Genomic DNA, 26860 nt, shown 5'->3' with positions numbered 1-26860 from the left:
GATTGAGAAGCAGAAATGTTGTAAAAAAACCTCATTTATATACTTACTGTAGGTCTTGAAGGTATGGTAGCAACAGCCTGCTTTCTTCTTTTAATGGTGAGAGAGAGGAACATTAAAGGGACAGTTCACCTTAAAATTTTAATTATGTCACAATTTACCGATGCTCAAGTTGTATGACTTTCTTTCTTGTGTGGAACATAAAAGATGGTAATTTAAAGAATGTTGGCAACCAGTTCCTGGTAACGAAAAATACTATGGAAGTCAATTGCTACCAGCAACTCTTTGGTTACCCACATTCTTCAAAATATCTTTTTTTCTCTCTCTTTTTTTGTGTTGAACAGAAGAAAACAAATCATACAGGTTTGGAACAACTTGAGGGTTACTAAATGATGACAAAATTTTTATTTTTGGGGTGAGCTGTCCCTTTAATCAATGCTACAAAAGGGCAGAATACGACCCCAATGAATACTGCAATGCACCTGAGTGGATTTGGAGATGGCCTCATCCAGGGCAGCAGCTCTGTGCTTGACGTCGACTTTAAGCTGGCTGTACAGTTTGTCTGCGGCCTCGTATTTCTCTCTGATTGGCGCCCCCTCAGTGGGACTCAATTCCACCAGCTGAGGTCCAGTTTTATTCATCTTGTCAATATGTGGTTTGTGCTCTGCTATCAGCTCCCTCATTTGCTGAAGATGGAAAGTTCAATATCATCAGAAAAAAAGCAGTGGATTTTTCAGAACATTAAAAAAAAAAAACCTGTTAAAGGTCAAACACAATCCGACAACATACCACGCAGATCACAAATAGAATCTGTCTGGCCACTGATGTGCATAATACTTTATCCTCTTGGTCTAATGAAGCACTAATTACCATGATTTTTGCACAAGGTGAAACTGTAAACCATTATATGTAAATTCATAGTCACGAACAGCATATTGCTTTAACAAAATAGCAACTATATACATATATATATATATATATATATATATATATACACATATACATACATATACACTGTATATGTATATATACATACATATACACTGTATATGTATATATATATATATATATATATATATATATATATATATATATATATATATATATATATATATATATATATATATATATATACAAAATCCGATAGGGATGCACAATATTGGATTTTTGCCGATATCCGATATGCCGATATTTTCAACTCATTTTGGCTGATAGCCGATGCTGATACTGATATATTTATTTTGTTTGGAAACAACACCAAGTCTCTCCTTTGCAGAAATTATAAGCAAATATTTTTTTTTTTTTTAATTTTGGTTAGTTTTTAAAAAGAACTTAATATAACATATTACACATTAATGAATAAATCAGTATATTTAAAATATTTAATTTAAGTGTCGTAATTGCTTTTTTTTTTCATGTAAGCTATAGCATCTGACCTTTAAATCAAAACATACTCATTATTTTATGACATCAATTACTGCTTTATTTAATCAGAAACATTCTAAATGTTATTTGTGTAAGCTTTTTAACTTTTATTTTTATTAGAAGTAGGCCAACAGCTTCCCCTACATATTAAAACTCCTTACTAAGCAGGCATTAGGACTCGGGGGAGGCTGCTGCACATGTTATGTTTACTCTATCACACACCGAAATTCTGTACGTGCATTCTCAGTTTAAATGCAGTGATCCAAAACCGTAAATCTAGTCATAATTCAGGCAAAACTTTGCTTCAAGAATGAGCCACAATGCTGACGAGATCTAATCGCTATCACACCCTGAGCACATGTGAGTTAATGTATTCCTATTATCGGCAAGACATATCGGCATAATTTTTCATATCGGGCCGATGGCGATATATACATTTAAAGACATTATCGGCCGATTCTGATATTGGTCCGATAATATTGTGCATCCCTAAAATATATATAAAACAGAAGTGTCCCTATGTCTACAATTTCTTACAACACATCTACACTGGAAAAATCCTCTTATCACCTCACACTAGATACTGTATGTTTACATGCACTAGTTTTTGTAAAATGCATCACAGCACCACTGTGCAAAGTTGAATCAGGTTTACGTTTCCTGTTGACTGGATTAATTTGGGTCTAAACCATCTCTTTCAATCAGATCAAATTGCATTTGGATCGACTGAGGTGCTTATATGAACAGTTTTCAGTCTTACCCTCAGCTCCTCTTGTTGCTGTCGAAGTGCTTCGTACTCGATAGTCGGCAGGGACAGCTGAGTGAAGGTAGTCCTCGTCTCCTGCAGCCATGGCCAGAGTTCATCGTGCGTCTCCCAGAACTGGCAGGCCAGAGAATGAGCTCTCTCCAGCTGCAGAGAGCGCTCCGAATTCAGCTGACTTACCACACTGTATTTCTCTGACAATGCCTGGAGCTTCATCTGTATGACACCACAGTGTTTTGAGTCCTAAAACTTTACTGTACACAAATGAGTTTTTTTATATATATATATATATATATATACATTTTCTTTTATTTACCCTCAACGCCTGCTTCTCTGCCTCATCTTTGTTGTTCATAATGGCCTCGCCGGTCTTCACGATGCCATCCACGGCATCTTTATGTCTCATAATGTCCATGGAGAAGCTCTGGAGGAGAAAGTGTGCTTTAGGCAATGTGCGCTACTGTGTGTTTCTGTGATTCTGGGACAGCACCCAGCACCTAGAGACGACCACATGAACACACAACTGACCTTCTGAGCCTGCAGTTGAGCTGTGGTCTGCTCCGGCTCAAGCCTGATGTCCCCAAGGCAAGACAATTTCCTCTCTGCCTCCGTCAGCCACTCGAGCTCAGAGGTGGCAGCCTGCTCGAACTGCACATCAGGGACAAAGAATTCACACACTGTACATATCACATTTCTATACACCATTCAGTATTTCATGCAATTCAGTTTAGATTAATGTCATATTATTTAAGATACAGAACTTAATATTAAATGAAAATAAACCATTACAGTGAGTACTAAATTTATTATGTAGACATATTATTTTAATGTTCATAATGAACGGCTTCTTCTCCAGTCCATCCAGAGAATTAATGAAAATGAAATCATGCCATAGAAAAAAATCACACATCTTTGAGCTCATTAACATGATTCCCCACATTTACATAACAAAACATACTGAATATCCGGGCAAATGAAGACAGATTGTTACTTAATTTTTACAAGCAAAGAAATTAGCCAATCGGGTAATTTGCATATACAAGTCTAAAAACAGCAGGTTTCATTCTAAGAGCATACAATGTTCATGAAGAAATTAAATTAAGATTTTGGTTCAACAAACACTGACATTATAACTGGACTTACAAAGTCACAAAAATGCATATTGTTCCTCTTTATAATAACCAAATGACCAAACTTAATAATAATAATTCAAATGTATCATATATTTACCTTACATATTATTTTACAAACCTAGGCAAGTCAGCTATGCATGAATTCATTAAGTCTTCTCACAGCACAAACAGACTAATGTGATGCAAATGTAACCAATCTGGGTCACACTCCATTAGTATATTATGTAAATACCATCAAGGGAGCTCAAGAGGATAAATTAAGTTTGAATGACTATAAAGCACTAAGAATTAGCACCACAATGAGGCCAGTCACCCTTGGCAGCAATCACAGGCGCTGCATTGTTTGGGCGCCTCAACAAACTTCATTGGGAATCTTCCTAATAGAAGGGTAGTGTTATTTTCTCAAGCAGCTGAGCACCACTGTACCTGCTGGGATTTTAAGATGGCAGCTCCAGTCTGGTCTACATGCTGTGTAATGGCATCGCTGGCCGCTCTGTAGCGCTCGTTGTCATCTGTGACCATCCTGTCCAAACCTTCTCTTGCTCGCCATGGAACGAGTTCCAGCAGAGCGCTGCTTACTTCATTAAGAGAGTCTACCAGTGGCTTCTGATCCTTAACCTCCTTCATCAGTGTCTGGATGTGAAGTAAAGAAGTAGTTACACATCAACTAAATCTGACAATATTTGAATACTGAAATACTAACTTTCCATTTTCAAATATACTTTAAATACTGATGTTTCTTTTGTGTGTGCAGGTGTGTTTTTTATTTAAATATTTGTTTTTGGTAACACTTTACAGTTTCCTTGTTATATACTTACTAGAGTAATAACAGTACATTATGCCTAATATCAAGCAACTAAACCTTAAAAAAAGTATGTGATGTTAATTAATATAACTCAGTACTTATTTGTGTAATTACACTGTCACAATGATGCCTTACAATACAGTGCACTGTAAACTCATAATTTTTTTTAACCAGTGTATCATTTTCCTAAATTAAACTGTATTAATTGTTATAAAACAGAGAGTTCCGGTCCTTGATTCTGATTGTTTGAGCCGCGTTCAAAGCTGTTGTAAATTACACTACAAACATACACCTTTGTTTATGTGATGAGTGGGGCGGGGCCGAGAGCCGTGGGAACGGGTCGAGGCCGGTGGAGTAATTGGAAATGAGCGACACCTAGGCCTCCCACGGCTCTCAGCCCCGCCCCACTCAACACAGTTTACTTCTGTGTGTTGCTCGGCAACCACTTTGTTGGAACCACAACTGTTTCTGAGGAACTACATTGTTTGGTGGAAGAATACTTTTTTTATTTGTATCATTACACTTTATTTACTCTGTTTTATTCTGTGAAACCTTACTACGTATATGGAATAACCGTTTTATAAAAGCAGTAAGCCCTGTGAAGCCGTGGTTTACAGTGAATTTACAACAGCTTCGCGTCCTGCCTAACAATGCACCTTAGTTGTTATAAATTCACTGTAAACCATGGCTTCTTGGGGCTAATTGCTTTATTAAACATCAATGTTATATCGCCATCAACATTAGGGTGGCCATCTGTCTGGGTTTAGATCGGACAGTCCAGTTTTTAACCACCATGTCAGCCTACCAGCACAGTCAGACACTAATAAAAAATGAGTGAGTAAATAAATAAATAGACTATGTTTAAGTTAATATTACGTGACATACATTTTAGACAAAATTTTGTAAATATTTATATAAATATTCTAAAAAATGTTTTGCTCAATTCTGCCAGCAAGATTTTTTCGAAGCACAGCCACTGTTTCTCCTATCAACACATTGGTGTTTCAGTCCTGAACGATTCAGCATATTTGAACAAATCAGCTGAGTCAATGACCTATTTGAAGACAGTCACTTGCTTAATTCTTAAACGAGTCAGCCGTTTTGAATGAAATGGTAGAACGAACTTGATGCCACCAATTCAATATATTTCATATTAAAAAATAAAAATCTTGTAACATTATGCAATTGTAACTGTAGTGTAGATGCATTCATGGAATCTCTGAGCACTATTAAACAGATTGCATGAACACATCTAAATGCTACTTTAGATGCAGCTTCTGTGCCAGCTCTGCAGTACAAAGATGGATTTTGTTGATACTGATATATTTGATTGGAAAACAGTCCTATTCTAACTGTATTTTTTTAACATATTTAAGAATTGTCAGGTAATAAAGAGAACATGCATTTAAAAAAGTTATTTTAGTTTTTATTCTGGCTTTAGCAAATCATGCAAATGGTCACCCTTTTTGGTGTTACAGAAATCTAACACCTTAACCAACATCAGCCGAAGAAGAAAAGTCTTCGCAACCACTTCATTGGAGTTACACTGGATTTTAACGTTCAGTTATGTTTGATTCAAAATCAGCTTTGGCTTATCTGTTTCTCCTAAAATGCATTTTTATAGAGCTATAAAATTAGATTTCATTGGATTTCTGGCAAAATATACACACAATGAGGGGGAGACTTACATAACTCTGTTTGTGTGGTACTTTAGGTACCTACAGAAACGCTTGAAATCTCATTTGTGATTTGTTTTTCCTATGGGTTAAAAGGCAGCTGCAGCACTAACTAACACTTACTTTCTGCCTCTCTTGTAAGCAAGTGAGCTGCTCTCCGACCGGCTCTTGAGCTTTAAACATGGTCAGCTCAGACTCTACCTCCTCCAACCAGGAGTTCAGCTCCTCGTGTGTGTTTTGCAGTTTCGTGGCAAGAGACTGGGCTTTGTCCAGAGTCTTTGAAACATTGTTGCTCATTGTGTTGATCTCTGAATACCTCGTCTTTATTCCATCTAGTTTACCTTGGATGACAAAAACCTCATCGCCTGAATGAAAGTGGACACACACACACACACACACACACACACACACACACACACACACACACACACACACACACACACAATACAGACATTCATACAGTTTCAGATCATAAAAAAACATTTCATTTAACAGGAAACCTTTTAAATGTTGGTTATGCAAATCTAAAAAAAAAAGAAAAATTATTGCATTTGTTACATAATCAAACTGCAATAGACCTATACAAATATCAATCAGTTAGCAACGTTTTTTTTTTTGTTTGTTTGTTTTTTTATCTCACCTGTGGTCTGTTTCAGCAGTTCTAACCCATTAAGGATGGCCTGTTCAATATTTTGTTTTCTCAACTCAATGTCTTCATGAAGAGCCTGGACATTGAAACACACATCAGTCACAAGCATCTTCTGACAGAGTAATACAAAATCATACCACACCACTGAAGACAGAGAAATGAAATGAAAACAGGGGAAGGAAGCCTTAAGAGGAGGAGTGTGTAAAGTACCAGCTGCTCAGCGTGTTGTTTAGCGAGCACGGCCGTTGTGTAGTCTTGTATCGAGACTTCGCTCAGTTTGCCGTGCACCTCATCGAGCCATGTCATTAGGGCCACTTCGTCCTCCCCAAAGAGCTGTGCATTAGCCAGGGCCTGCTGCAATAACTCGGCCTTCTGGCGGCAATGCTGCTGCAGCTCGATGTAGCTGCTGTGCGTGGTGTCGAGCTTTGCCTGCACCAGCTCCTTATCATCCACACAGCTGACCGTCCGTAGAGACTGGCCCAGACTCATGGCCTGGTACAAGATCTTACCACGGCCCAAAACCTCCTCCTCTAAAGCCTGATTACCATGGAAGTCACATGACCAGGGTGCAGAAACCATAATAACAGAAAAAGAATGGGTCAAATGAGAACACAAGGAAGAACAACAGAAATGCAGGGAAAATGGGCAATGGATAAATAAAAGTAAAACGCGATGGAAAACAAACTAAACATGGTCATGGGACTATGCAGTCACTACTGATGGCTCTGTACCTTATGCTGAGAAATTTGCTCTTCCAACTTGGACGTCTGGGTGCCGATGGGCTCTGAGTTGGCTAGTCTTTTTTCAGTAGCTGTCAGCCACTCCGTCAAAGGCTCAAGGGTCTCATGGAATTGCTGTGCCACCACCAAAATATTCTCCAACTGCTTTTGCCTGCCAAGATCATCGCAGTTAGTTTTATTGCTGGACATGATTGGGTTTAATTATACTGTGCATATGCTAAAACACAGTCCTTTACCCACGAAAAAGACAAATGATATCTTATGAGCAGAGCTGGAAAATAAGAGCTAAAACCTAAGATTTGTCCACCAAAGGTTTTTTTTTTTTTCAATCAAAATGATAATAGCCTATTCCTATTTGGCTTGCCAACAATGGACACGTCATTTCCAAAATGTAGCAACAGATTTGCTGTCAGTTTTACCTGTTCTCAGCTTTCTTAAGTAGGTCGTCCCACCTTTGCCCCAGGCATTCAATCTCTCTCGCAATCTTCTCCTTATCAACAGCGTCAGCTAAGTCGGTCACCTTCCGTCCCTCCATCTTAATCAGCTCCACCGTAGCTCTCCGGTCATCCAGCAGTCTCTGCAGAAGCTAAACAGAGCCAGCAGAAACAATACAGAGGTGTGAAAAACCAAAAGATAAGATTTCACACCAGTGAACTAATTCTAAGCATTTCGGCCATCATACCTTCTGCTCCTGTATCTGTGCTTTCACCACTTTGAATTCTGCTGATGGAGGCTTCTGATTGGCCACCAGCTCCTCCGTGTCCGTGAGCCAACTGAGAAGGGACTCCAGTGCATCCTGGAACCTGCCACAGTGCAGCAAGGCTTCATGAAGCTGTGCAGATCGCTCTGAAACCTGAAGAGATCACATATACAGCAGTTTTAAGGAAACTACCTTTAAACTATTGCTTGGCATGCTAGAAATTACTCAAATTGTTAGTGTAGCATCTCACACTACACCGCTTTTTGTAATAAAAGTTTGATATTGGAAACGCTACACTATTTTACAGACTATTCCTTAACTACTGAAAAGGTAATAACATCACTATTTGGTAGTTACTCACCAACACTGGCAAACATTATGATTGTTATCAAAAAATTATGAGCATTCCAGAGTGCAGTGGACAAAGAAATCAAACGATTCATACATGATGTTGCACCTCTTCAACTGAATTGTAAACTGTTTTTGAAACTAGATCAAGAGTGGGTCTTACTTTTTTGTTGATGGTGTTCCATCTGGTGTTGACCTCCTCTAGATCCTGATCAAGTTTTTTGGTGCTGGTGCCTTTGGCAGCATTTTGGATCAGTGCCTGGCCCAGAGTGTTCAACTCCTGTATTTGGCTCTGCAGCGACTCAATGACGTCCCTTTGGAAAACCTGTTTGTAATAAACACAGAACAACATTGAAAACCCATAAAAATGTAAGCTATTCAATCGTCACAATATCCAAGCAATCATTGAAGTCACTCTTTCAAAGCTAAGAACACTTCATTTAGTTCTCAGTATTGGTTCTCAGTTAAGAATCAAATTTGTCTGAGAAGTTTCTCTTAAAATTATTTAGCAAATAGCAGAAGGCTTGTTGAGATCCAGTAAGAGGACCAAGCTACGAAATAAATGTGTTTAGCACACAGTAGCTGCTACTACAATCCTGTTCAGGGGACCAACATCCAAAACATATGCTAGAGGCCAGCTTTGTTGGTCTTTTCAGCAGGGTAACTAGATACGTTGTAGTCAGCAGCCTTATAAGGTGATACTCTTCCACTGAAATGTGCACTATGCGCACTCTAACGCCAGTCAACTGGTTGTTGTGAGAGGCTGCGACTCGGTTACAGCCAGCTGTGCACAATCACTGACCAGCAATCACGATAAACCTAATTCAGCTTTCTCCTAATCTGATAAAGGCCGAATGGCACTAGCCAGCCTCCCAGGAAACACTAATCAAACGATCAACATTCACCAGCTATTTTGGGGTACCTGGGTGGAAGGCAAGGCCACAAGTTCCATCTGTGAACATTCGGCTATTGATGTTAATAAACTCTCTATGTCTTCATCGTCCACGTGTTTTATTCCATTGGAAAAGCCTGCCTCTCTTTCAACTAACAACAAGAAATCCTCTAAGTCTGCCATTTTGGAGTCCGTAACTCTTTGCTCGCTTTCATAACACTTTTCGTCCTTGGTTACATGTTCTAGATTCTGCCGGCGATGTGAAAGAATCTTTGGTTCTGTCACCACAACACTGAGGAGCTCACAGTCGTCCTGTGAACAAGTGTCTTCAAGAAGTTCAGCTGTGGGTAATTCTTCATATCCTGAGAATGTCGTGGAGTTATGCGTTTTACTACTTGACTCTGCCAGCGTCCTGACATTTAAATCTGGACAATCGCTATTGGAAGCAGCGCGCTGACCCACACTGAGGTCTGAGTTGTATGTATTATTCCGTTGTTGGCTTCCAAGCATCGATGCATCCGTGTAATACAGCGGAGTGGGTAATCTGTCTTTCACTTGGGAGAAGGGGAACTCTTCCTGACCGGAGCTGAGGGAACGCCCAGGCTTGAGGTCGCCAGATACGTGCACCCTCTCAGTAGAAGAAAGGCTTCTTGTGCCAGGCCCATGTCTCCTCTGGGCTCGTGCGTTTCGCTGTTCTCTCTCCACAGTGGGACTACACAGACCTGAGTCGTCTTCTGAGGTAAGAGAGTTCGTCATACTGCTTCCTCTTCCCCCTCGACCCAACCTGTGTTGGCCCGTTCCGTCGTTGCACAGCGTTCCGCTGCAGCTGCCGTACTCACTGAGGTTTGCGGGGGCAAAGGACCGCCAGGAACGGCGGTGCTGAGCCTGCTCCTTTTTCTCGCCCGCTGGCTGTGGCTTACACAGCATGATGTCTGCACCCCGGATAATATCTCCATTAAGCTTCAAGCCGTCGAACACTACCCGCTCGTCCAAACGCACCGCCTCCCTGCTGCGGAGTTCAAAGGCACTGGAGGAGGCCAAGACGCCGTTCCCACAGAGTGAGCTTATGTCCAGGTTGCGATGGCTATATGGTAAAGTGCCAACTAAGTGCCTTGAGGCCAGACTGCCCTTAGAGCCCGAGTCGATTTGCTCGTTCAGACGGACTGTGTCATAAATGGACCTCTGGGGAACGTAACAGTCATCGATGTTGAGGTCCTCCTCCTCTCCTTTGCCCACACAAGAAGGGTTCTGCCGCAGACAGTCTGGTCTACTCAGAGGTTTGCCCATTATGACAATCACTTACAAATGACTTCTAACAATGAGGTAAGCTTTTCAGTGCAACGATCCTTAACAGACACGAAAACATCAAAGAAACTTTTAAAAAGCTATAGGGGAGTCTTTAGATTTGCAAATCACTAGGAAACACTTTACCCCAAAAGAAGACGTAAGGGAATAAATACAGCCGTAAAGATTTTTTTTAAGAATATGTGCATGAATATACTATTTAAAACTTAAAATTATAATCCCACAAAAATACTATATTTATTTTATAGAGGTGGTGAAAATAAAGTTAATAAAATATATATATTTTTCTTTGTTATTTCTAATATACGTCACTTCTTCCTCTTATACATCCTTTTCCAAAATGACAATCCTGCAGGTTTGCATTCTCCATTGTCACAACTTGTCATTGACACTCATCACCCAATTCCTTTAATTCTCCATCGGGGACATCAACCAGTGCAAAAAAGTTCTTGGCATTTTAGAATTTCCTGAGAACTCCTGTACAGTTATCCACATAGAGGTATCCCGTATGCATAATGCTGGCATATCCTGATACAAATCCTCAAATCTGTGAAAACAAAGCCATAAGCTCCAGGAGAAACAAAAAGCAGCTCCTGCTTCTCTTGCGGTCCAACCGGCAATGACAGACACCCTCCTAGCACAGGGCTCAAGGCCCCGCCCCCCTCACGTTATTCAGGCAACATCTGCCACAGCTCCATTTGTGTGGTGGCCGGCTCATGCTGATTGGTAGACGCTTGACCCTTTTTTAATTCTCCCCTTCTGTCTCCGTGTCCCATTTGACTAAAGTTCTTAGTGTGCTTCTCTTCTGACAGCAGCTCTCCTCCTCTTGTCAGGGGAGGGCAGAGAGAGAGAAAAATGCAAAGCTACAAAAGCGACCAGCACTCTCTCAGATGACATCACACAAGGCAGAAATAGATATGCTTTCTGCTTTCTTGCCCTCTTCGTCCCTTGTATCTCCTCCTCTCTGCCTGGTGTTTTGGAGCCATGGAAGAGCCTGTAGTGTCTCATAATTACAGAAGAATGCTGAGGGAGGAACTGGATGGAGGTAATGAAACACTATAACCTGTGCCAAGTCCATGACAGGTCTTTTTTCATGTCAAGTGGACAAGGTGGGAGAAGCATGGATTGAAGGGTAGAATGAATAAAGAATGCAGTTTGGTTTCTGGTACTTGTCAATTTTACTTGTCAGATAATCTCTGGATACATTCTAATCCCCTTCAAAGTGAACCTCACAGTATATATATATTTTGCTGGGCCATACATAGGTACCAAGTTTTTTTTTTTTTTTTAAGCACCAGCTCAGTACTACATGACGTTTAGCAAAATTAACCCAGTTAAACATTCAGCTTAATAAATCTCAGGAGTAGTTCATAGGCAATTGTGCATAAGTAAAACTTACATTTTGAGTCTATTAAAATGCCATTATCATGTCCATTAATATTGCAGTTAGCATGAAATATTGCTAATGTAACAACGAATTTGGTGTTCGGAATATGGCAAATGAAACAATTTATATATATATATTAGCGCTGTCAAATTATTAATCGTGATTAATCGCATCCAAAATATTTTTTTTTTAAATTTACATTATATATGTATGTGTACTGTGTATATTTATTATGTATATATAAATACATACACATACAGTATATATTTTGAAAATATTTACGTTTATACATTTATATATTCATATTCTTGTATTTTATATTATATATAAATATATTTAATATATAACAACATATTTTTCTTAAATATATACATGCTTGTGTTTGTATTTATATATTATATATATATATATATATATATATATATACAGACACAATGAATATAGACAGTAAATAATTACATTGCAACTGATATATTTACATTTATTTATCAGGACATATTTATGTGATACTCTCATATGTGAAACATCTAATGTAGGTGATCCATGTGTCATCTTCTGTGACATTTCAGCACTGCTGCCGAGAGTGTAGGGGGTAGTGAACAGTGTGTAGGTTTCTGGGAATCAGAACACAAACTTTTTGTGTTAGAAAAAAAGAGGAAATCAGGAAGCTGGAAGAGATGACGAGGTTAAAGATATGTGTGGGATTCAAAGAGGGGTGTTCTGAAATAATCCAGGCCGAGAATTAAGAAAGGCAGAACATTTGTTTTTATAGTTCCAAGGTCCAAGTCTCTAATGTCTCTGAGACGTGTTTACTGCTGTTGACGCCACATAGAAGTCTCATGAGGCAAATAAAAGGGATTTATCTTTCTATGACGCCATTTATTTGGATGAACTTGACCATTTACTGTGCTTTACAGTTGCTTGATTTTGTGGCTTTATTTATAAAAACAAGCAGAATTTATGTGCAATTCATTTATAATCCATTCTTATGTAAAAAGTGACAATTTACATAAGCATGACTTTACAAACAATTTAAACAGAAGTCTGTGGCCCTTGGAGTTTTGACCAACCATTTGCACGTGGCGAAAACTTGCAAGCTAGCCTTTTAAATGTGGATGAACAAATTATCTGATCTGATGTTAAATGCATGAAACCATTCAGTTAAAACCAGACATGATGGGAAACAATGCCTGTCTGTGCACAGAAACAGGGCAGGGATGTTCCCTATCCAAAAAAAAAAAGAAAAAATCTCTGTCAACAAAATCTCTCACCATTCACATGAACAATACCCACCGGCACTGAAACGCAGAACTATTATTTAGATGAGAACAAAGGTTTCATAGAAAAAAAATCTCAGAGTAAATTCCTCCAGTACTTGAGGGCTGAGATCCTTTGGGCCAAAAACATTATCTCTCTCTTTGTCAATGTCCCAGGAAACATGATAGCAGTGAAATAACAACTTCATCATAATGCAACAATGTGAATAAGATCTAGTGCTCTGCTGGTGGAGGGTGTTTGTACGGTGAGTCAGCTCAACACTGGGGGCTCACAAAGACCCATCATCACTTATGGAATTACAAATAGCTATGATTCAAGAGCCAGAAATTCCCACAGGTTCACAGGAGACATTCATGTCATGTCTAAGTAGTGGAAAAGATGACTCTTCAGTTTCTAAACATCTGCTGCAAGTGTAAACCTCACCGTCACAATGTCAGGGTGTTGTGGGTTGATTTCCGACACACAGCTTAAGTCCTTATATTAGGTTTATTCACAAATGAATCCATCGAATTGAAGAAAAAAAGATAAGGACTCACGTATATTCTTAAATGACAGGATCAGATTTCTGTCTAAAAATCTATGCCTGTCTTTGTGTTTCATGATCTGGGTCATTTTGCTGAGTTTAATGGCCGTATCAGTGAGAACACAGCTGATTTTCCAGCAGCAGCTGATGTAGCAGTGATCATCCATCCAGACATTGAAAAGAACAAAAAGAATGGGGGAGCCCGAACAACAAGGGGCCACATGATCGACCGAACAGCGGCAGCTGATGCTTTATCACAGAACAGAGATCTCCATGTTTGATTCATATGCATGTATGAATATAGGTATATATAAGCTTTTAAAGGCTTTCTGAATTATGTTTTATCCCACTTTTAACCAGGACTGATATTGTAAATATCACATTGTCTTCTTCTTCTATTGTAATAAATCTACAATATCTACAATCTACAATATCATCTATTCTAATATTTGCTTTGATTTCCTTTAGTTGTAACGAGACTATAACAAGAACAGAGAAATCTACTCCAGGTCTTTTGTTTATGATAAGAAACACTGCGTTGCCATAACAAAAGAAAAGAAAGAACACTTTGCTCCAGTATTTGGGGGAATAAGTTACATGTTCAAGCATCTGAACAATTCAATAATTCCTGCAGCAGCATACTTTTCCAAATGATGTACCACTTAAAATATATTTAGTAAAAAAATGCCCAAGAATCCAAACTGACCAAGACAAAGATGTAATTTTTGAGAGATGAGGTCAACTTCTCTAAAAATATCACTGGTTAATTTATAGTCAGTCTCTATCGTTTGCATCTGTGGTGAAAAAAAATAATTTCAAATTGCCTCTCAGTTTGTCAAAACAATAATCACTACAGTGAGACAAACAGAAATTGTTGTGCAATATACATTTCTGCTGTGAGTGTATAACTGTCAACAGTTTTTTTTTCTTTTTTTTTTTCAAAAAGAAATGATTTTTTGTGGTAACTTAACTGTGGTAACTAAGAATAAAGGCATGTTTTATTAAACCCAGAACACTGATAGAAACATCCATATGCAGTACATGCAACCACACACTCTAAAATAAAAACCCTGAACAGATTTGTTAATATAGCATAATCAGTTTTCTAATATTTTGCACAAGAATTGAATCTTTACATATAGCAGGTCTAAATTCAGAAAAAAATTAATTAGCAGCTAAAAATAAGAGTGCTTAAAAAGCCTATTGTTTGCAGTTGAATGGAGAGGGCTGCTCTAGCACAGCTAACGGGGCAAGGAGCCGAAGTCAGACCCCACTACCTTTCACTGGGCCGCTACGATACACGGCACCCCACTGGCCCCCAGCTGCCTCACCGCACATTTGCAACAATGCCCCATCAGCTGACTCTCTTTTGTTCGCAGCAGATGCTCACGGACATACTGAACTGTCTAGAGAAGGTCTAACACGTGGCTAACAGATCAAAATCAACATAAACTGCAATATAGCAATCCTTTAAAATATCAGTGACTGCTCTGGATCGTCTAGAAGGGGAACAGAACAAGGTGAGACATGTAATGAATCTTAACTTTACCTTGAAGACCTCCAGTTGTTGGTTAATGACTTCTGTTTCCAATCCAACCGACCCTTGGGACTCCTCTTGTTTTTCGGCACTGCTCAGTTTGTGGGTAAACTCTTGCGTCTTGCTGTAGAACTCCTCCAGATGACTGAGGGTCTCCTCAACCAGTTCTCTTCTACCCATGGCTCGGTCCATCAGCTTTCCACACTGCTTGCCCAGGGTTTCCAAGTCTCTCTTCAGACCCAGGAGATCTGGTGAGGCCTCTGACTCCAGCATCTTCTTGCAACTGTCTCTGCCGTTGGCCGTGTTGGTCATCAGATCCTGAAGTCTAGCAACAAACTCTTTGATAGTGCTTTGCTGATCCCGTAAGGTGTCAAGATCCCTGCCTACTGGAGCCATACCATCAAACTCATCGTCCAGGTCTGTGAAGTTTGCAAACATTTCACGAATACTGTTCTGGAATTGTCCTATGCCCTGGAGTTTGTCCTCCAAGGTGGAGCAGGCATCCTCTACCTTTTTAGCAATTGACATGTGGTCTTTTTCCAAGCTGTCTGCCTGAAGAAGAAGGTCTGTCACACCTTCCACCTCAGAGGCATCTACCACAAGACTTTTTGCCAGATTTTTGAGATGCCCAATCTGGTTGTGGACACCCTCTAAGCTGTTCTGCTGAGCCTTCATGTTGGTCAAGTTCTTGCTGCTGTAGGCCTGGACACCCAAATCCGAGTGAGAATCGAGCTGTTTCCTGGCAGCCTCCAGCTGGCCTTTGGCTTCCTTCTGTAAGTCGTTGAACTCTTTCAGCTTCTGTGAGATATTTTCTAATGATTCTTTTTTGAGCGTTAAATCTTCTGTCAGCTTATCTGCTCTTTTACCAATGGTTGCCTTCTCCTCCCTAACCGAATCGCCATCTGAGGTGACTACCTCCAGGAGGCTGTCTGCAGCTGTGTTCATCATCACAACTTGCCCTCTGTGCTTGTCAACGTCTTTCTGAATGGCCTTCAACTGCGAGAGGGAGCCCTCAATCTCCACCGAGTTCACGCTGAGCTTCACGTTCTTCTCCCTGTCTTCACACTCTTGTAACCATGAGCTCAGTTTCTCAGAATGTTCCTTGTACTTCAATGCCCTCTGCAAGGCCCCCTGAAGCTTTTCTGCTTGTGCAGCATTACTTTTCTTCACATCGTCCCAGTTGGACCTTAGAGCAGAGAGCTGTCCCTGAAGGGCCACCTTTTCTGCCCCCTCCGTGCTCTGGAGGAGAGCTTCTCCCTCTTTAATGATGGTGTTATAGAGTTCTTCATGCTCACTAATGGCCTTTTGGACAGCACTGTTCTCCTTGAGACTCTGTTTTAACTTCTCTGCATTAGCAGAGATGGGTTGTGGCTTACACTGCTCCTGCAGAGTCTGATTCAGCCAGGCTTGGAAGTCCTTCGATGTCTGATGGAACTGCTGGGAGCTGGCGAAGGCTGAGTTGAGCTGCTCAATCCGCTTTCCTGGTGGACACAAGGTAAAATATAAGAATGTTAGATAAGAAGACTCAACAGCTGTCACAGTTCTGTAATACTGTGTCCGAGCAGGGCATCACATGACAAGTCTCAAATTCCAAGCAATTTTTCTGCTATGCCTGAAAGTAGGGCTGCACAATTAATCAAATTTCTAATCGTGATTACAATTCTGGATGCCACAATTACGTAATCGTTTAAAGCGGCAATTAATCGTTCAAAGTCCACTTATGTTGTTCTGCGTGCTTAAGATGTGTTTTTTTTTTCTACATGTTATCTTAAGGGTGTTTACCATTATTCAAATTTTAAACTCTTGTTTAAGTTTTGGTTTAACATTATAATTCCATTAATATTTTTTTTACTTTTTTATCATTTAAAGAAGAAACCAATCCGATGTATAGTTGACATTTGAGGCTTAATACAATAGAAAAGCACTTAAAGTTTTTCAGTTACAAAGTTTTCAGCTTGTTTATTTTCGTATAAAAATACGGCATGCAGTTGCGTCAAACAATGGTATAAACATCATTCAATGTAAATTTTGATAATCGTAATTAATAATCGCAGTTACAATTTCAGGGGAATAATCGACAATTGATTTTTGTCATAATCGTGCAGTCCTACCTGAAAGCAAAAATCACAACCAATTGGAACATGGCCGATGTTTGCTATAGAGCTATAGTATGTGCAGTATGTGGGGACACTAGACAAAATGCAACATAAACAAAAACCAAGCATGTCTTTTCATGAGTTGCTTGTCACTGTTGGATAATATTTGACACTTGAGGCACAGATGGAATCTGCTTTTTTTTTTTTTTTTTTTTTGCATTTTGCATAATTTGCTGATTTTGGGGGGATCAGTGGAATTTGAATGAATCTTACAAAACTTTATTAAATTTAGAGTGATACTTGATAAATACTTGATAAATGAACACACAGGTCAGAGGATGCATATGACTTTATATAAAAAGGGCCATTCAAATTCTGAGGGCATCTGCACAGCTTTCAGCAATGTGCAAATAGAAAATCAAGATATTCTGTGATGTTGCAAAAGAGTATCTGAAGTAAACAACAATACCTGCTTTGTCCTCAAGTTGTCTAAATGGTTTAGTGATGCCCTCAAGCTGTTTTGTCAAGTCTGCTCTGAGATACTCTTCAGTCACCATGGCAGAGAGCTCAGAGCAGACGCTTTCTGCCTCCGTCAGCCTCTTCTTCTCCTCTCGTAGCTGAGCCAGGATTGCATTAGTGGCTTCAATCTGCTTCTTGACTTCATCAGGTTGGGTACTGAGGGCCTGCTGGTTATTAAGTTCAGTCTCCAGGCAAGTGGCACTTTTACTGAGCCTTTGCAAGAGCTCCTGGAATTGAGTGGTCTTACCCACAGCCTGCTCAATGAGAGCATCTCTCTGAGACAGCTGACCTGTCAGGGCCTGCCACTGCTGGGAAACAGATGCCAGCTGTTCTTTAACCTGCTCTACGGCAGGATCCTGCGGCTCTGACGCACTAGCGATGGCTGTGGCAGCCTCGGTTAACTTCTCATACTGAGGCTTGCGGCTCTCGAACTCCTTGAGGAGAATCTAATCAAAGAAACAACATATGACATTAAGTAATAGGCATTAAGGGATTACTAATCTTCAGTTGCATTAGAAATCTTTGTAACATAATAGGACAGTTGACTCAAAAAGGAAAACACTGTCATTCGTCCAAACTGGTTTGGCTTTTTTCCATGAAACACAAAAGTGTTTAGCAGAATGTTTACACTGTTCTTTTCTGTACAACAAAAGGCATACAGGTTTTCATTGTACCAAGGTCTATAAAGCTCTAAATACAACAAAAAAAGCATCGTAAAAACTTTAGTTTAGGGTCCAATTCTCACTATTAACAAGTTGCTTATTGGCACGCATATTACTAGCATATTGGCTGTTTATCAGCACTTATGAAGCACATATTAATGCCTTGTTCTTCATAACCATATTCTACATCCCTTAATCCTACCCCATACCTAAACTCAACAACTACCTTGCTAACTTTTAATAAGCAGTAATTAGGAGTTAATTGAGGCAGAAGTCATAGCTAATAGTTAGAATCAGACCTTAAAATAAAGTGTGACCAAAAGTGTACTATTTTCCAAGTCTTCTCAAGACAAAAAAATGGTCCTATAAATTACTCTTACGGCACTTTTAATGTTGTTTTTTCCTGGTTTTTTTTTTTTTTTTTTTTGATCACATTTGTTGTTTAGAGCAGAAAAAGCCCAGCAGGAACATTCTCCAAAACATCTTTTCTCTTCTCCGAAAGAAAGTCACATGGATTTGGAACAGCATGATGAGAAAATGATGAGAAATTTAACTAGGGTTGGATAATATATATAGTGGCGACAATATAAACTGTGTGTATATACATATAAAGAGACTTTGCTGTATTGTGTAATATGTAAATAACACAAGAATGCTTAATGTTATTGACTATTGTTAGAGAGATAATGAACCAAAGTATAAAAAAGTTGCGCACATCCCACAAACCCACACAGGGCTCAGGTGCAGGACAAAAAAGTCAAACTATAACAAAAGAATAAATGTATTGTCTGCACACTGATATAACTGCTCCATAGGAAATATTTATTGCAATGTTTCGACAGGTGCATGAGGCAGTACATATTTCCTATGGAGCATTTATATCAGTGTGCAGACAATACTTTTGTTCCTTTGTTATAGAGAGATAATGAAACATGCATGAATGAGAAAAAGCTTGGGACATTCTTGATGTTTAAGAGTTATTATGTGCAAAAAGAATTTCCCTCACTGCTCTTGACTGAATAACTTCAGCAGCTTTAACAGTGATCAACGTACATTTAAGACAGAGAAGGCTATGCAGATTTTTTTTTTTTTTACATTTAATTTACTGTACCTGAAAAATGTAAAGCTTACTTATTTATAGTTTATTTACAATTTATAGTTTATTGAATTTGTCTTTCTTCCAATTACTTGTAATATGCATCCTATTTTTAATAACATTGATAAAATTACAAAGTTTTGTCATTTTTTTGTAAAAACGTTTTGTTTTTTGTAAAAAATGTTTTGTAAAATCATTTGGCGTGAACTACTCGTTTGACCTCATATAGCCTCTGATATCTGACCATATATCAACCAGTACCTCTACTTGCTGCTTTTGTGTGTTAAGCATGTTTGGGTCCACAGACAAAGGCCCCAGGACGCCCATCATCAACTCCTTCTCCTGCAGCCACTGCGAGAGCTGCGGTTGGGACGTCTGGAAGAGCTCCAGCATGCGAGACGACTCCTCCAGGTGCTGTTTCCGGGTCTCCAGTGTGCCCTTGACCTCCTCCCATCCTGCATCTGTGTGTGGAGCACAACACACATCACTTTATCACTCCCAGCTTCACTTTAGCTGAGCACTGATTCAGAGCTTGAGCTTTCACAGGAGCTTCACTTCAGCTCATAGTTGGTGCAGAAGGTAAGTGTGTGAATCTGCACCTGGCCATGCACACAGATGAGCAGATAAAAGTAGATGAATGGTTTTGGATGTGATGGATGCATACCTATCTGTGCTAGCATGTGCTTCCACTTTTCTGCCTCGGGTGAATCAGGGTGTTCCTCGATTAAGCGGAGCAGATTCTCCCTGAGCTGCTGGAGCTGCACTTGCTTTTGTTTCATATTATCTTCAAAGACCTGCGAGACAGACATTATAATAAGCTATTTCAATGCTTATAGCTTAAAGAATCATCTTATGATGACATAGTGTCAAGGTTTCCATGATTTACAATTTATGGCAAGGCCGACACAGAATTTGCGCAGTTATTTTTATTGTTGAGAAAAATCTGTGAAATTATGTGGAATAGCCTGAAATATGGGAATACATTCCCAGAACAACCTGGCAACCACCTTCAAATAATCAACAGTGATGCATTCAATGTACCTTCTGTTGCTCTATCTGTGATCTTACTGCGTCTTTCCCAGATGGATGGTTACTCAATGATGTTGCTGTTTTCTTTGTGTCTTCCATCCACTGACGTAAAGTCTCAGCCTGATCATGGACGCCTTGAACTCTCTTCAACAAAGCGCTGAGCTCAGAGGACCTGGCCTTCAGGTGCTCCCCCAGATGTTCGTAATCGTTGTTAATGGAGGACATGTTCTGCTGTACCAGCATCAACTCTAATAGCAAATTAAGTATATGCTTATAGTTTTATACAAATAGGCAGAATAGCACTGACCACAGCATTAGTAATTGGTCACTGAGAAACTAGTATGAACGTTCACCTTGGTTTGTCAGATAAGAATGGCTGCCTGGACCTGAACCGTTACTGACTCCTGATCCTAAAGAGAGAGAGAGAGAGAGAAAAGACAATCCATCTGTTTGCTTTTACGCTAGATGGAATTAATGAGTGATCATGTAGAACTGAGACATGTGTAATCTTAAAATATTCCTTGGCAATACCTGAGTTGTGATGTATCTTGGCTTTGGTCGGTGATGTCAAAACACTGATTAGGCTACATAGAGCAGATCCTTGGCTATTTATATCCTGGACAGCAGGAGCTTTGGAAGTCCATTCGTCCAGTAAGCCCTACAGACAACAGACCAGAAAACGTCATTTGAAAACTTTCAAATCTATATAGAGTTAAAAGACGTTTTGACATTTTCATCATTAACTTTTTTCCAGTTCGAACAAATGCTGATCAGTGTGATAGAATGTTTGCTAGAATGATTCTATTTCAATTTTTTATCATAATTTCATAAAAAGTACTAAAATGCAATGCTGCTAACTTATTAGTAAGTCCACAGCTTACCTAGCTCATCCAAAAATGGGAAAGAAAAGTCCATCTCACATCATTACTATCACACAATATATCAAAAGTTCATATTAGCTCACATTCCATTCCAGGACATGCAGTAAATGTGTCCACAAAAATTGAAAAATAGTTTTTAAGTAGTTTAAAGTGTCCCTAACTGTAGAATCAAACAAACACAGTGAGATGTGTCTTCTTCTAGCTATTTTCTGTTTATTTACATCATCGTTCTATCCCAAGGTTTTGTGGTCCCACAATAAGAGGTGAAAAGTGAAATCCATCACTCACATTGACTTTCTGCAGGTCTGTTCCCAGGCCCTGTTCACTGCAGTTGGGCCGAAGCACTGCCACTTGCTCTTTTGTGTCCTCCAGCCATTTCATTAACACCCCTGCGGCAGCTTTGAACTCCTGCAGCTGCTTCTGGCAAGATGAAACCTCCTCTTTTCTGCAATACATAGGATACATATGCATACAGAGTTTTATTAAAACGTCTGGCAAAGGCGTAACTAATATTTCTTGTAATACTGTTCCATTACAGCACATGGTTTTAATTCTACAACAGTTCTAGCATCACTTTTTCCAATTAAATAACAAGACATATGTCAGAGCCAAGAGAAGTATATAAAAAATAATGGGACACACTGGAATGAGACAATATCATAATTTGAGGCATAATCTGTGATTTTATTCTAAGTATTGTTTAATGCTAAGTGCTGTTACTTAATAATCACTTACCTCTCAGTAATTGTCTCCTTAAAAGAATTAAAGCTGTCAGAGATGTTCTGCATCTTGCTCTGAAGAAGAGCTGCGCTTCCTTCTGGACCCAGCTTGCTGAGTTCTTCAGTCAGTTTCTGGAGCGTTTCCACGCCCTTTGTGTGCTCGGCCAACTCTTCATTTGTGTCCTACAAATAAAGATCTTATTAGAACTTCAAGATGTGATCATAGACAGGTTGTCTCACTGTCCTTCCAGTTTTTTTTGTTTTTTTTTTTAAATAATAACTTATTCTTTGGACACTATTGCTATCCATTGAAGGATGGTATTATGAATCAATATTTTCAAGCTAGAGCATTTCTTTGGACAAAAAAGTAAATAAATGAAAAATTGCATTCACCCTGAAATGAAAGTCATCTATATCTTTAGTCTGCATTCATAGAAGAAAAAGACTACTTTTTAGTGTTGATATCCACTATAGGCCAATTTTGTCAGCTTTTTGGATGACACATAGGGCATTCACTTTAGATTTTGACCTCAAAGCTAACAGACATGAACCAAAAGCATAAAAGTCCAATCAAAATGTGTAGTTCACTGGGTTTAGGAGAGTGGGCAGCACACCTGGAGGAGCTGGGAGAGCTCAGCGATGTTCTTTCCTGGCCCGTCTGACTCTGAGAGAGCCTGTGAGCTCTTCAGCACAAACTGCTGCACCTCCTCAGATGTCTTCTCAAACTGCTCCACCTTGTCTCGGAGCTCCTCCATCTGAGCCACCTTCTGCTTGTGTCGCTCAGAGGCGTCAGTAAACCGCTGGGACAAGCTCTCCATCTTAGTCTGGAGGACAGCGGCAGCGGCTGGCTCGGCGCTCTCCACAAACTTCTTCACCTTTGCCTGCATTGCCAAGATGCTGCTCTGCCTGCTGGACAGGTCCTGCTCCAGAGCCTGAAAGAAATGGACATGCGTTTTTTTTTTTTTCCCATTTTTTAAGGTTTTCTTTTTCTTTTCTTTTTTGTGGTGTGTTTATTAAAGGTGAAGTCTGTAATTTCAGCACCAAATGGAACAACAGAAATAATACAAATATTTTCCCAGACACTATCTCTGACTGGCTCTGGTCAATTTTGAATTCAAGTCATCTTAAAGTTCTTCTTCAAACTGATACAATGGGAGTGAACGGGATCCAAAACTGCTGGATTACCAAAACTCTTCATAAACTCTTTTATGTTCCAAAGAAGAATGAACTGCAAACAACAACATGAGGCGGTATTTTCATTTTTGGGTGGACTATCCCTGTAATTGTGTATTACAGAGTTTTGTCTGGCAAGTTTCTGCTAATCGCTTTGTAATATACATAGTATCTTTGGATGACAGGTCAAAGGTCACATACTGCCTCCTTGCTAAGTGCATCTGCAATGGAGCTGGAGTCCAGCAGCACTTTGGGCATCTCCTTCACGCTCTCTTCCACCTTCTCCATCCAGGACATCATCTCATCCAGGCCGTCCTGCACACTCAGGGAGCGCGTCAGAGTCACCTGCAGCTTCTCATTGCGGTCACTCGCTGACTTGGACAGGTTGTCGTATCTCTCTACGATGTCATCTACAAACAGAAAAGCATTAATAAATGATGAAAAGAAACTGCTGATTACAGTATTTTAGCATCTAATCATACATTTTTAAAGATCTTTGTATATGTTATACTGCTTTTAAGTTATGCTGATTTAAATTCTTCATGATCTTAAAATAGGCTTCTATAAAAACAGGCCCTATGCTTCCGGTGTGAAATGTGACCCGGACATGTTTTTGTGTGATTTTTGACTCACCCACTGTCTCCTGAATCTCCTCTGGATGGGACAGCAGGTCTCCCTCTGCACTGATCAAGGCATCAGCTGTTTTCCTCAGCGTATCCACCGCAGCCTGACGGGACGTTGTTTGCCCTTGAAGACTCTGGAACAGACCAATGCTTATTACACTCCACTAATAGGACTGCAGTCAACAGACTGATTATGTTAAAAGCACAACTTCAATTGTGTGTGATCTATATCCATCTCAACAGACCATACGACACAGGGACATTAAAAAGGCTGAGTTGTTTAGAATAAGGACATATACAAGGTCAGAAGAAGTTGTACAGTACATCCCTAGAGAACAGTAATGCAGCCTGAATGTATTTTCTGTTTGTGTGTGTATCTGATCTCACTGCTGCTCAGCCGAATCTGGCCTGAGTGCATCATGGGAGAAGTAATAAATCAAAAAAAAAATACCAATTCTGGCATCCTTTAAGTTATACAAATTCTCAAAAGATATACAAACAAATTAAATCTGAGCTCCTGTATGTTATTCGAGTTGTGGCATGTTTTAAGGGCTATAAATACACTGCAAATACACAGCTGTCAAGAGTATCAGGTGGATGTAGTAGCATTGTTCTATATGATTAAATAATATTCAAATTCCAAAAATGTAACGGCTCAAATGAGAATGAGAATGACCTACAGTATACAATTTGGACACATACAGTTACATTATAATTATAATATATTGTGTCCTAATTCTGTGAATTGAATATACTGATCTAATGCGCTTGCCTTGGTCTCCTCCAGCTGTCTCTGTAGGGTTTGTGGGTCTCCAGCAATAGGCTCCGACTGCTGCCTTCTGGACTCTTCCTCAGAGACATTCAGCCACTTCACCAGAGCACCACTGGCATCTTCATACTTCTTGTACTTGTCCACCATGTCTTTCAGGTTATTTCCAAGCTGATTACACTGAAATGCATCAGTTTCGTTTTTTTAATTATTATTATTTATATAAAAGACTGAATGGTTTAATAATGTCATAACAGACTGCTGAATACTGTTTGAATGTTTGCAGAATTTAGAGGCAAATGCTGCCATCTATTGGTTGTAATGAAAAAGTGCTTCATTTCCCATCCCACAAAATTATTCAAAACTACTCTTAACCAGTTAGCCTAATATTAACATATTGCCTGTTTATTAGTACTTATAAAGCACATATTCTGCATGACCATATTCTACATCCCTAATCCTACCCAACACAACTGCCTTACTAACTATTAGTAAGCAGCAAATTAGGAGTTTGTTGAGGCAAACGTTGTAATTAATAGCAAGAATTGGACCTTAAAATAAAGTGTGACTGAGATTAAATTATAATGTTCCTGGAAACAGGACATTTGAAATACCTGCGTATGCAAGGCTTTGTAGCGGCTGGCGGCAGAGTCCAGTCTTTCTTTCACTGCAGCACAAGTCCCGGACATATCAACCATCGGCGGGCCGTCCGATTCACTGTGATCGCAGGCCTTCGCTGCGTCCAACACCTTCTGACCGGAGATGGTTATGAAGCGCAGGTCTCCTTTATGAGAGATGACGTCCTCAGAGAAACTCTTCTGTCTCTGTAAATTATTACTCAGAGTGTCCAGACCCGCGGCGGGAGCCCCGAGCTCCTCCATCTCCCCGTGGGCCTGCTGTAGCCACGTCTCAAACTCCTCACAGTCCCCCTTGAACTTCTGAAGCTCCTCCTGGACAGTCTGGACCTGCTTCATCTGCTGCTCGGCCTGCGTGAGAGAGGCCTCGTAGCGAGCCTTCAGCTCTTTAATGTCCCTCTGTAACTTGTCTTTTTCAGCGGGTGACAGGACCTGGGCCTGTTTGTCGAGTAATGCCTGTGCTGACTGTGTGGCGATGATCAGATCCTGCTGTTGGGACAAGATCTCCTGGTGGCGGTCCTGTGAATTGAGAATCAAGAGCTAGTAAGTCAAAGCATTTTACTGAATTTTAAAATCGAATGCATTTTATTCAGTGCTGTTGAACTTGTTTTCCCCTTTTTCACCTGAATCTCATTAAGGCTGTTAACAAGTCACCATTTAATGAAATATTCTGGGTCTACAGATTATGAATGCACCAATATAAGTAAATGATCTTATGGTGAATAGAATTGCTTAAAAAATCAAACTAGTAGTGTGATATCAATCGTGATATTTACAGCTACAGTTGTGATTGAAAGTTCAGAATTTTCTATATTTCTGCATAAGTATGACCCACAAAAAGCTGGAACAAATGAGACCAAAATACTAATTCAAGACCAACAAAGATCACTCCAAAAGAAAGAAGTGACGAAATAAGATGTCCAAATTACTTCACTGCCATCTAGTGCATGAATCTTTGTCTTATGCCTGGTTTCCATTCCATTTTGCGTGAGAAGTGTAGTAATAGTACACAAAGTTGCAAAGGTAACTTCTCAGCAAATGGAAGGCCTTTCTCACTTTGGCTAATGTCCATATTCATGAGTTCACCCTCAAGAAAACACAGAACAACCATGGTGTCATAGCAGAATTGCAAGGAGAAAGCCACTGCTCTCCAAAAGGAACATTGCTGCCCATCTGCAGTTTGTTAAAGATCTATTGGAGAAATGTTCTGTGGATGGATGAGACCAAAATAGAACTTTTGGGTTTAAATGAGAAGTGTTGTGTTTGGAGAAAGGAAAGAAATTTGCCCTATCTGTGAAACATGGTGATTGCAGTATCATGATTTGGGCCTGTTTTGCTGAATCTGGGCCAGAACGGCTTGCCATCAATTATACCAGCAAGTTCTAAAGGAAAATATCAGAACATCTGTCCATGAACTGAATCTCAAGAGAAAGTAGGTCATGCAGCAAGACAACGAGCCCAAGAACACAAGTCGTTCTAACAATGCATGGTTAAAGTTCA

The 26860-nt window shown here is 39.6% G+C and overlaps 1 protein-coding gene across 24 annotated transcripts in view; it reads right to left on the bottom strand.

Moving 5' to 3' along the window:
- Window positions 1–26860, bottom strand: part of dst (dystonin) — a 156053-nt gene that overhangs the window by 28613 nt on the left and 100580 nt on the right. For 21 of the 24 annotated variants that reach the window (XM_042736048.1, XM_042736053.1, XM_042736050.1 and 18 more), the window contains 26 exons: window positions 25340–25879; window positions 24729–24905; window positions 23967–24090; window positions 23535–23743; window positions 22775–23092; window positions 22177–22343; window positions 21730–21886; window positions 21092–21218; window positions 20914–20970; window positions 20573–20808; window positions 20196–20325; window positions 19793–19992; window positions 17724–18219; window positions 15171–16639; window positions 8400–8561; window positions 7871–8041; window positions 7608–7774; window positions 7180–7339; window positions 6659–6985; window positions 6440–6524; window positions 5923–6164; window positions 3745–3951; window positions 2714–2833; window positions 2502–2609; window positions 2183–2401; window positions 480–683 (listed from right to left, as the gene is read on the bottom strand). In XM_042736048.1, the coding sequence (XP_042591982.1) occupies window positions 480–683; window positions 2183–2401; window positions 2502–2609; window positions 2714–2833; window positions 3745–3951; window positions 5923–6164; window positions 6440–6524; window positions 6659–6985; window positions 7180–7339; window positions 7608–7774; window positions 7871–8041; window positions 8400–8561; window positions 15171–16639; window positions 17724–18219; window positions 19793–19992; window positions 20196–20325; window positions 20573–20808; window positions 20914–20970; window positions 21092–21218; window positions 21730–21886; window positions 22177–22343; window positions 22775–23092; window positions 23535–23743; window positions 23967–24090; window positions 24729–24905; window positions 25340–25879 (6579 nt within the window). The remainder of the gene's footprint in view (window positions 1–479; window positions 684–2182; window positions 2402–2501; window positions 2610–2713; window positions 2834–3744; window positions 3952–5922; window positions 6165–6439; window positions 6525–6658; window positions 6986–7179; window positions 7340–7607; window positions 7775–7870; window positions 8042–8399; window positions 8562–15170; window positions 16640–17723; window positions 18220–19792; window positions 19993–20195; window positions 20326–20572; window positions 20809–20913; window positions 20971–21091; window positions 21219–21729; window positions 21887–22176; window positions 22344–22774; window positions 23093–23534; window positions 23744–23966; window positions 24091–24728; window positions 24906–25339; window positions 25880–26860) is intronic. The other 3 variants (XM_042736061.1, XM_042736072.1, XM_042736049.1) reach the window with 2 other exon arrangements.

This window comes from Cyprinus carpio, chromosome B13 (assembly GCF_018340385.1).
Source record: "Cyprinus carpio isolate SPL01 chromosome B13, ASM1834038v1, whole genome shotgun sequence".
Taxonomy (NCBI): Eukaryota; Metazoa; Chordata; class Actinopteri; order Cypriniformes; family Cyprinidae; genus Cyprinus; species Cyprinus carpio.
The sequence above is the reverse complement of the archived record's forward strand: the minus strand, read 5'-3'. Positions and strand labels throughout refer to the sequence as shown.